At 35.4% G+C, this 11416-nt stretch overlaps 3 protein-coding genes across 4 annotated transcripts; all 3 read left to right on the forward strand.

The window, feature by feature from the left end:
• The first annotated feature begins 468 nt into the window (after positions 1-468).
• Positions 469-4346, forward strand: LOC114379795 (protein RETICULATA-RELATED 4, chloroplastic-like). Its single transcript, XM_028338515.1, has 8 exons — positions 469-1068; positions 2363-2431; positions 2651-2782; positions 2918-2971; positions 3049-3093; positions 3258-3397; positions 3704-3829; positions 3931-4346. The coding sequence occupies exons 1-8, from the start codon at positions 553-555 to the stop codon at positions 3977-3979; spliced, it is 1131 nt and encodes a 376-aa protein (XP_028194316.1). The 5' UTR covers positions 469-552; the 3' UTR covers positions 3980-4346.
• A 162-nt stretch (positions 4347-4508) lies between these two features.
• Positions 4509-7018, forward strand: LOC114379794 (pentatricopeptide repeat-containing protein At1g34160-like). 2 transcript variants are annotated; one of them, XM_028338514.1, is made up of 2 exons: positions 4509-4976; positions 5291-7018. In XM_028338514.1, exon 2 carries the CDS (start codon positions 5312-5314, stop codon positions 6989-6991), a length of 1680 nt encoding a protein of 559 aa, XP_028194315.1. In that variant the 5' UTR covers positions 4509-4976; positions 5291-5311; the 3' UTR covers positions 6992-7018. The 2 variants fall into 2 exon arrangements, with proteins under 2 accessions (XP_028194315.1, XP_028194313.1); XM_028338512.1 differs by having other exon boundaries at positions 4509-7018.
• A 1040-nt stretch (positions 7019-8058) lies between these two features.
• Positions 8059-9150, forward strand: LOC114378647. Its single transcript, XM_028337293.1, has 3 exons — positions 8059-8260; positions 8335-8387; positions 8765-9150. The coding sequence occupies exons 1-3, from the start codon at positions 8170-8172 to the stop codon at positions 8876-8878; spliced, it is 258 nt and encodes an 85-aa protein (XP_028193094.1). The 5' UTR covers positions 8059-8169; the 3' UTR covers positions 8879-9150.
• The last annotated feature ends 2266 nt before the right edge of the window (positions 9151-11416 follow it).

An 11416-nucleotide genomic window follows, 5' to 3' on the forward strand; every position in this document is an offset into this window, starting at 1 on the left:
TTATTATTTTAATATTGCTTAAAAAAAAACTTTAACTAACAATTGAACTACATTATTTCAATTTTTTAAAATTGAACTGCTCCTAAATCGACTTGCTTGAACTATAACTAATGAGATTGCAAAATCTAAAAAGTATGTTTATTGGGAACAATTTAAACATTTCAAAGCAGTTTTGACAATCCATAGTTGATTGGAGTAGTTTAAAGTATTTTGAGTTAGTTTAGTTTGTTAAAGCAATTATACTATTTAGTTCAGAGTTCACTCAAACTATTATGGGTATGTCTGGTTTGGCGTGTGACCATCCAAACCGAACTTCAACCCTTATAAAAAGTCATGCTTGCATATTTAACAAATGGTTTTCACGGTGGAGTTAAACTCGACATTCATCAAGCGCGTGGAGCACACGGTACAGGGAGCGGGTACTGACAAACAAGAGTCTGATAATGTCTGACAAGAAAGTCCAAGTCATCATCTAGTTCAGTTTTCCACTCCACCACCAAACTCCTACCTTTAACTGCCACACACTCTCTCTCTCTCCACCCTCCAACTGCAATGGCCGTCCCTTCCTTCTCCGCGCGTTCTTTTTCTCTCCCTGCCCAAAACCACTACTGCCATCTCTCTTCTCTCCCACTACCCTCCTTCACTCTCTCATCTCGCCGCCCAAGACATTCTTCTTCCAACCTCTTCACACCTCTTCGCTCTCCCACAACCCCCATTTTTGCATCGGCCCCTGGCGGAGGAACCGGAGGAGGACATGCCGGCGGAGGTGGAGGTGGAGGTGGAGGTGGAGGCGACGGTGAATCGGAGGACAGGGATCGGAACCGAGAGGAGGCGCTGCTGGTTCTCGCCGAGGCAGGGAGGCCGCTGGAGAAATTGCCGGCGGATTTAGCGGCGGCGGTTGAGGCAGGGCGAGTGCCGGGCTCGATTGTGAAGAGGTTGTTCGAGCTGGAAAAATCGGCAGTGTTCCGGTGGCTGCTGAATTTCGGAGGGTTTAGGGAGAGGTTACTGGCCGATGATTTGTTCCTCGCTAAGGTTGCCATGGAGTGCGGTGTTGGCATCTTTACAAAGGTTCCTTTTGCCAAATTCGCCTCTATTATCCGCATTTCTGTTTTTATCTTAATTTTACTGCTACCACACATGGATGAGATGGACCAAACAACCAACCGCATGTGACTGTTGCTTGTTTTCTTCATTCTGTTTTCACTCTCGAGTCAGCATTCGTAATTTCCTAGAAAAGTTGTTGGTCGTCAATTTTACTCCGAAAGGCCAAGCCACATCTACATTGATTTTAACATTTAACCTTCTAAGATAAATTCATATTACTCTCCATTTTATTTCTAAAAATATACTAATTGTTCGGTTTTAGCCGAATTGCCGAAGTAGTGTATGATTACTTATATTTATGGTCAGCCAGACAGCCACCAGACCAAGCCACATTTTCTCTTTTCATTTTTTCCCATTAATAGTTGTAATAACAAATACCAGGTTATTATTTAACTTAAACTAAAATACCAACATTGTATAACATGGTTAGCAAATAACCTTCTTTTTTTGGTATGTGCTCCTCCCTCGAGCATTTGGGGTGGGGGTTGTTCGATCTCCAAATTTATGTATATGAAAAAACATATGTTGGGACTTCAAAGATCAACTCCTTAAATGGATCTAACTGAAGGATTAGTCTTTAGCTTTGGGTTGGGAATACTCCAGATTCACCCAAAAATTTAACAAAAATAAATAGAATGTTGGTAACTTTATAATTATTATTAAGTTTATCAAATCAATCACACTTAAATTCACGGATTTGGCTCCCTCACTTATGAGGAATCAAATCCTAAATTCACTGGTCTTTTATGCCAATGATAATGTGCACTGTTTTAGTGTGTTCCCTGCAGGTTTTTTAATTATAATTTCTAATTTGATGAACACACATCATTTAGTTGACTGGATCTATTTACTTACTTAGGGGCAGAGTTATTTAAAATTACGTTTTTATATTTAGGTTGAATTGTTCTAAAATTTATATAATTGGATCTTTTATTTCTTAAAAATTATTCTAATATAGTATTATTTCCACTCATCTAATATTATTGCCATTGTCAATTTACTGAACTAAACAGTGATGGGATAATAAAATAATATTTAACAGCTAAAGTTTCTGATCTGATGCATTATGTTCTGGACCAGTGGACCTGATATCCAGCAAATCAATAGAATTTTCGTAGTCAACTAATTCTTGTGACAGAGTAGGGAGCTTCTGGTGATTCCTTTGTTATTCTCAGCATTTTGATGTAGTAGACTATTTGAGTGAAGCATCTATCATGCGTATCATCTGGTTGTAACAAGTATCACCTTTGCTTTTCAGACTGCTGCGGAGTTGGAGAAGCGCAAAGAAAATTTTACTAAGGAGCTTGATTTTGTTTGTGCTGATGTGGTATGCATCTCAACAAGTTATCATTTTGGTTATAGTATATTATTTGGTGTCTTATTGAGTCTCCCTTCCATTCCCAGAAGCTGTTTAGGAGTACATTACATTCCCCTTCTGTAATAATCACACATGCTTAGTCCCTGAAAAACTCAGTTTATCCTGTTTCTTTACGCAGCAAATAAGGCCTTGTTCCATATTTTATTTTCTTTTATTATTAATTAACAGGTGATGGCCATCGTAGCAGATTTTATGCTTGTGTGGCTTCCTGCCCCCACAGTTTCTCTCCGACCACCACTTGCTGTTAGTGCTGGAACTATTGCTAAATTCTTCTATGGCTGCCCTGAAAATGCTTTTCAGGTTAACACTTTTTAAATCACTCTTCATATGCTTTTGTTTATTTTATTATTTTTTGCATTGATAAATATCATCATTTTTTTTCCAATAATAATACATTCTTAGGTGATTGGGTTTAATTTTGTCAATTCTCAACAGGTGGCTTTGGCTGGGACCTCATATTCACTTATTCAGAGAATAGGTGCTATAGTGGTATGTGTTGGATCCTGAGAAATTAAAGCAGTTAATTTGTCATTTATGAAGATTTTTTAACAACATCTCTTATGCAGAGAAATGGAGCAAAGCTATTTGCTGTTGGAACTGGTGCATCACTGGTAATTTAACATCTTACATGCTTAGAAATACATTTTTCAGCTTCTAGTTTTGGTGAACTCTCTTTAAAATCTTTCAGCCGCTAGACTTACTTCAGGCCTTACAAATGCCATGCATGATTGTAGACTTGTAGTATATGGAATGAGTGATTGCATTGCCTTTCCAGATTGGTACAGGTGTAACTAATGCGTTGATCAATGCAAGAAAAGTTGTTGATAAATCTTTTGCTGCTGAGGCCGAGGATGTACCAATAATATCGACCAGTATTGCCTATGGGGTTTACATGGCAGTATCTAGCAACTTAAGGTATTTTTTTTTTAACAAATAAATAACTTCTATGATGAAATGATCCTCTTGGATTGAATGAGGGAGCATTTCCTGCCCTCTGACCATGATGGATCCACTCCTCCCCTCCTCCCAAATTCCATGACCTAGATAATATGTAATAGCCTAATACTATATACAGGCGTTTTAGTATAAAAAAGGCAACTTTTCTACAATGCTTAGAGATTAATCGGTTTTTGTGTGACCTCAATAATACATCCTAGCAGTAATGAGTTCTTCTTTGCATGTATAAGCAGAATCTAACAGGAAATCTTTGTTTTCCACCAGGTACCAAGTACTAGCTGGAGTTATTGAACAACGTATTCTTGAACCTTTGCTGCACCAGCACAAACTTATGCTAAGCGCAGTTTGCTTTGCTGTTAGAACTGGAAACACTTTCTTGGGCTCACTATTGTAAGATTCTAAGTTAATCTTGATATATTTGTATATATTTTGCTAAATTTGGTTCTTCACTTCTTATCATTCGTTACATGATTCTTCTCTTCTGGGAACAGGTGGGTGGATTATGCTCGCTGGGTTGGAGTCCAGAAGATACGGGATTAGGCATAACAGTTCTTCAGTTACAAGATATTGTCATAGGATGATTTGGGTCAAATCTTGTCTGTTGATTCATTATTGAAGTACAGTTGGTTTGTTGTACTTTTTTTTATTCCTCCTGAAAGCAATATTGTAAATTGAGCAATAACGGAGGTCAGCAAGCACCATGACTCGAGTCTCCAATTATCACCCTTTATGGTGGCCAGTGAAGGTATAAGATCCATCTCTCGTAGCTAGCAGAAAGCTGCAGCATGCGATGAATTTGAGTCACATCTTTGCTAGACATTTGTGGGGCAATGCCATATTGTTCTTGTGTGTTTTGCCTTCTAAAGTTAAATTGAATAGAAACAAATTCAAATTGGCAGTGCTCTAATAGCGGTTGCTTAACTTTGTTTCTTTTCTTATTATTCATCTATTTGCTTCTGTAATATTTGTCTGAAACCTCATATTCATTGCTTAACTGTACCACTTGTCTTATTTGGCAATCAAACTAACAAGAAAGTTAAGAAATTATATACAATCACAAAAAATATAATGCCTTATATTTTTTAAAAAATTTGTATATAATGGCGTTATATACTTTATTTCCAACTATATATTTGTCAAAAATAAAAATCATGGCATTTGATTTATTTTTAATTCAAAACAAGGCAATATAATTTTAGAAAAACCATAAAGAGATGTATTGATTATTATCATGCTAAAAGGTTCCCTTCCATATCTCAAGATTATGTGGGATTTAAGGATTAAAATTTTAGTTGTACAGATCCTTTATGAGCTTTATCCCAGCAATTTTGTTACTTTCACCCTTTCTTTTTTTGCAGTTATCTAACAGGGGCTTCGGATTCAATCGATGTTCCTAGTTCATTCCAATGGTTCAATATGCCACATACAATAAAGGAAGAATAGATAGTATCAGCTCCTGCTTGATACACAAATACATGTAGTATTATTCATGACTTTCTTTGCAAGTTACTGAGACTACTCAAACTCACCTGAACATGTAACATATATTTTTCTTTTTCTATGGACATTAATATACTATCAAACAAACAACTCAGCACATAAACAAATATCACACCACTGCATGTTTCTATGCTTATTTTAGTACAAAATAGTAATAATAATATTAGACTTTTGACTGAATGTTAAATAACTTACATCAGTGATGCGCGCTTCATTTTTTTTTTTTATCAACATATTTATAAAACAAATAAATTAAAGTAATTTAATTACCCAGATGATTTTGAATATAGATGTGGTTCCTGCCTATTCAATACAATGGCTTCTCAGTGTCAATTGGATTCATTATTGCAGAAATGCACCTCTCTGATTCGCATGAAGCAGCTTCAAGCCCATCTCATAACCACCGGTAAATTCCAATTCCACCCTTCCCGCACCAAGTTCCTCGAGCTCTGCGCCATCTCCCCCGCCGGCGACCTCTCCTTCGCCGCCCAAATTTTCCGGCTAATCGAAACTCCCTCCACCAACGACTGGAACGCCGTTCTCCGAGGCCTGTCCCAAAGCCCAGAACCCACGCAGGCCCTGTCATGGTACCGCGCCATGTCACGCGGTCCCCAAAAGGTGGACGCTTTGACATGCTCCTTCGCCCTCAAGGGCTGCGCGCGCGCATTGGCTTTCTCCGAAGCCACCCAGATACATTCTCAGCTTCTTCGTTTTGGGTTCGAAGTTGATATCTTGTTGCTGACCACTTTGCTGGACGTGTACGCCAAAACCGGTGATCTTGACGCTGCACAGAAGGTGTTTGATAATATGTGCAAGCGAGACATTGCTTCGTGGAATGCCATGATTTCTGGGTTGGCTCAAGGAAGCCGCCCCAATGAGGCTATAGCTTTGTTCAACAGAATGAAGGATGAGGGATGGAGGCCTAATGAAGTAACTGTTCTTGGTGCACTCTCTGCTTGTTCGCAATTGGGTGCTTTGAAACACGGCCAGATTATTCATGCCTATGTTGTGGACGAGAAGCTAGACACCAATGTGATTGTTTGTAATGCGGTTATTGATATGTATGCGAAATGCGGGTTTGTTGATAAAGCTTATTCGGTGTTTGTTAGCATGAGCTGCAACAAGAGTCTTATCACGTGGAATACTATGATCATGGCGTTTGCAATGAATGGTGATGGGTGTAAGGCACTCAAGTTTTTAGATCAGATGGCTTTAGATGGAGTGAATCCGGATGCAGTGTCGTATCTTGCTGCATTGTGTGCGTGCAACCACGCTGGCTTGGTGGAAGATGGGGTTAGGTTGTTTGATATGATGAAGGAGTGTGGGGTGAAACCTAATGTTAAGCATTATGGGAGTGTGGTTGATTTGTTGGGTCGAGCAGGAAGGATAAGAGAAGCATGCGATATTATAAACTCAATGCCTATGGTGCCTGATGTGGTGCTCTGGCAGAGTTTGCTTGGGGCTTGTAAGACTCATGGGAATGTGGAAATGGCTGAGAAGGCATCAAGGAAGCTGGTGGAGATGGGATCTAACAGTTGTGGGGATTTTGTCTTGTTATCGAATGTTTATGCAGCACAACAGAGATGGCATGATGTGGGGAGAGTGAGGGAGGCCATGAGAATTAGGGATGTGAGGAAGGTGCCGGGATTTAGTTATACAACAGAGATTGATGGTAAGATACACAAGTTTGTGAATGGTGATCAGAGTCATCCGAATTCCAAAGAGATTTATGCAAAACTGGATGAGATCAAGTTCAGGGCAAGAGCCTATGGATATGCAGCAGAGACTAATCTTGTGTTGCATGATATAGGAGAGGAGGACAAGGAAAATGTGCTTAATTATCACAGTGAGAAGTTGGCCGTAGCATATGGTTTAATTAGTACAAGTGATGGGACACCAATTCAAGTTATAAAAAACCTTAGAATATGTGTGGATTGTCATGCTGTGATAAAAATTATATCAAATATTTATAATAGGGAGATTATTGTGCGGGATCGAGCGCGATTTCACAGATTTAAAGAGGGTGTGTGTTCTTGCAGAGATTATTGGTAAAATTATATGCAGATGCTTATTGTATTATGCATTTTCTTAAAGACACTAGAAGCGTCAATTTCTCACAAGTAACACACGCCTGACAAAAAAAATGTTCTTCAAGGCTTCTCTTGATTTCTACTACTTAGGAACTAGCTCCCGGTACTGCAAATGAAAATATCATACGATCACAGCTTTTAATTCGGTTATACTTCTGTAACTGGAAGAAAAAGAAATATTTATGGTGAGTAAGTTAGACTTTTGGAAATCGGCAATTTGTTTTAGAGGAGCTGGTGAACTAGCAACTGTAGTATACTTGTTCCAAATCATCACACTGCTTGGTATAGAGATAGATTTGTGTTTGTCCAAAGTCAGACACGAACTGGATGACCCAGGCATCATGGCATTTTTGCTCGATCCACATAAGCTCATGACAACACAACAACACTCTTCTCATTACTGAACTGAATATGTTACTGTAAACTTTTCTGTTATCACGCACATTTTTTAGTCGTTTTCTTGACACAAACCTATTAGCATTAACAAACTGCCCCTTTAGGTTTTGGATTTAAAATACATCTTAATTATAAAACAAAAAAAAAGAGAGAGAGAGAGAGAAGCTCAACTGTGGTCTTAATATTATCTTCACAATATTAGGAGTTTGAATTTGCAATGAGATTAAAAAATTAAATAAGTTAACCACTACTCTTCTCACATCAAAATATTTTAGTAAAATAACCTTTTTAAAATGTAAAAAATTACAAATGCAAATAACAAGTAAAACACCAATTCCTAGATGTTGTACCTTTTTTGGGTCAAGTTAGACCTATTTTTAAATTTTATTATTTGAAAATCAATAATAAATACCATGTTTAATATTATATTTTTTTATTTACATGCATTTCAAAATTATTTTCAAAAGTAAAAACAAAAAAAAAGTTCCATAAGAGTTTTTAAAAGAAAGAAAAGAAAAGATTTCGGCCTGTTTTCAGCTTGTCTGGACATTTGGGCTTTTTTTTACTGTTATGTTATCGTTTTATGGGCTGAGCCCAATATCTTTAGCTGCAGGCATGCGCTACTTTCAGTCGCCGCCAACCAAGCGTGAGTGTGCATCAGAAATTTCCCAACCTCAGAATTTTTGCACTCAAAAGTTAAAATCCTAACCCTAGCAATCAGAAGAACAACAGAAGCAGAGAAAAATGACGCAGAAGGCGAATCTTTTCAAGGGTAAAGCAAAGAAGAAATCAATACCTCCCAATCTTCATGGGAAAGTCCCTGTTACTCGTAAAGGTTTTTCCTTTTCCACTCTTTTTTTTTTCTTCCTTCTATCTTTTGCAATAATCTGTTACCTTTTTTCTCCGCAGGAAAGAGATTCGTGAAGCCATCCAAGGTTACAAAGGATATGGATACTGATCGTGTAAGCCCCTTTCGCTTATCTCTAATCCCCACTCACTTTATTCCTTTTTGGCCTTTATAGTTTCTGAATGGGGAATGTGGATGTTTAGCAGCTAATTAGGTTTCATTTTTCATAATTTGCTTTTCATAACTGTTCTAATTTTTTCTCGAAGATCATTAGAACAATTATATCAGACTTGATAACTGTTTTTATTTGGAAATTTCGTAGCATCCAAGTCTGCAAAGCGATCTAGGTTGTGCCTTTGGTCCTTTTTTTATGGATGGTCTTTCTATAGTGTTTCCTGAGATAATTTCATGAACAAACAAATTCATCTAGCTGTGTTTATCTTGAAATATTGTTTTTTTTTACTAAATTGGGTTAAAATTTTGTGAAACCAGGAGGTGAGCAAATTCATTAACCACTGCAATGAGATCAAAGCAGCGACTCTAGCAACGAAGGATGGTGGGCAACTAGGCATCATTAAGCCGCCACAAGAGCCAGCAAGTAAATAGTTAATGATCGGAGAAACAAGGATGGTTTTGAATGTATCTTGTGAATGGCGCATTGTCTTTGAGCCTTTGTCCTTATAAATTGTAAAAGCAATTTTGATAATCTTACCTTGCTAGAGTATTTTGGTATGTGTGTATTGCTTTGAATTGCTCCATTTTTTCTCCTTTTGGTTATTGTGTGTTTGGGAAACTGTAGTTGTCATAGTTGATTGTTCGATTTCTGAAGTAACTGAGGAAGCTCTATTTTATCAATTCAACAAAAGTGATTATGTCAACTTCCGTTTCACCTATTACATGATGCTAGGCTTATATACACGTTAATGACAATATTTAATGAAGTCTGGACTGTGAAGTTCTGATATTGAATGAGCCAATGAGGGATGGTTGGCTTGTGATGACTTTGATGTCAAGAAGGCTTAAGATGAGTTCGTGTTTGAGAACTTTTACTTTGGTCTCGAGATTGAAATTTGTAAAAAAATAAAATAAAAAGTACTCCACCTTAAATGTTTTTCATATCTTTAAAATAGTTCATTTTGATTTTATTACCTAAATTACTTTTATTTATTTATTTTACTATTTGATACTTTATGTTTGATTTTCGTATCTAGTGTTAGTGAGATCCATAAACTAAAATAAAAAAGTAAGTTAGGTAGTAAAATAAAAAGGAGTTATTTTTTTAATATGAAAAACATATTAAAAAAATGTTGATGTAGTTTTTAGCTTTGTAACATGTAAAATTTGATTTATTGTAGTTGTTAATGTCAATGAGTAATTGAGTATTGAGTATTGGTAGTAAAGATGGACAAAAGAGAATTGACATTATGCAAATTTTGAAACTAAAGTTGATTGTGACATTATTGACATCATCAAAGTTATTGTGTACGTAATAATGTAATGGATAAAGTAAATCAATCAATTACGATAGAGATGGAAAACAAAAGAGAAAAATTTTATTTATTTTTTATGTTATTTTCACGAAAACCATCTTGTAATTGATAAAAAGTTCTGATTAATGAATATTTATTAGGATCCTTGTTTTAATGATTATTCTTGGTCAGATTAATTTATTGGGCCGGAAGAGGCCACAAAATGAAAGGCCCATAAGAATCTGAGCCTTTACGGCTCGGTTAACAACAGATGTAGAACTAGTTTCTTTTCTTGAATGGATGATAAAAAACAAAACGTTGTTATCCATAATATGCACTTTCCTTTGTATTTTCTCTTTTGATGTTGATTTTGGATTAGAGTTGAAGCAGTGAGAAGCCTTTTTTTTCCTCCTTTTCTTTCTTTGTTGTAATCGTTGGACTGCAGATTTGGTTTTGATATTTTTTTTAAAATTATTGCAATATATTTTACTTTCACTTAAATATTAATTTACTATAATCCTATGCTGCAGACTGTCCTGTTTTAATCCTATTTTTATTCGATTTAAATTGATGATATTATGCTCAGTTGTGATAAAGAGTAATCATGTGCTGCAGACTAGTTGGTGATGTGAATTCCTAAAGCTGCTTTAATTCTTAATTTTTATTCTTATATTTCAAGAAATAAGTACATGAGACAATATAACATGCATTTCCCAATAATGAAACCATTTCCCTTTAATTCTTAATGAAACCTGTTTCAAAGATATTGTTGATTTCCCTATAATGAAACCTCTTTCAAAGATATTGTTGAAACAATGAGGTTATTTTTCCTTCATGGTAAATGTATCTTAATGGGATTGTGGTGATTTTTTGTTCTACTAAAAAGGAATCAATGAAAAAAAATTAAGAATTCCCAACTTTATTTATTTATTTGTAATAATAAACAAGAAAAGGGTAATCCAAAATTCACTAGGTAAGTCGAGGAAAAATATTAGGGATACATTGTGCACACTGGTGCATTGTGCACACTTGTGATTTGCATTGTGCATATAAAATATGATGTTTAATTTTATAAATGTCAAGTTGAGGAAAAGATGTTGATGACATCTTTGGTAAAGTTGGTGGTTAATTTGATGATGAACATTCTTTTTTATTTTCTAGTTATTTTTAATTTGGTTTAATTTGAACTAATGAACATTAGATTAGTGTTTATGAATTTGAGTTATGTTGTTTCTTATTTGATGTATTTTATTTACCTTAAAAAATAATGAAATCAAACTAGACAAATGTGTTAGTCTTAATTTTATTTATTATTAGTTAATTTTATTTTAATTTTTTTTACATAATTTAATATTTTTTCTTAATAATTTTTGTAAACACATGCTCTATAATAAATTTATGGATATACAAGTAGTTATAAATAAATATTTAACAATCAATTTATTTATTATAAAATTAAATTTTCAATAATTTTTTACAAAAAAGTTATTTTTTTAATTTGAACCGGACTAAGAACCGAGATACTCAATACCTAAGAAATACGAGATAATAAATTTTAACTGGCTAGACTATGATGAAGAGTGGAAATTAGAGATTAGGAAACATCTTTATTCTTGGTTAGATTAATTTATTGGGCCGAAAAATAAAAAGCCCATAAGAATCTGAGCATGTACGG

The sequence above is a fragment of the Glycine soja genome, chromosome 12, assembly GCF_004193775.1.
Source record: "Glycine soja cultivar W05 chromosome 12, ASM419377v2, whole genome shotgun sequence".
Classification (NCBI taxonomy): Eukaryota; Viridiplantae; Streptophyta; class Magnoliopsida; order Fabales; family Fabaceae; genus Glycine; species Glycine soja.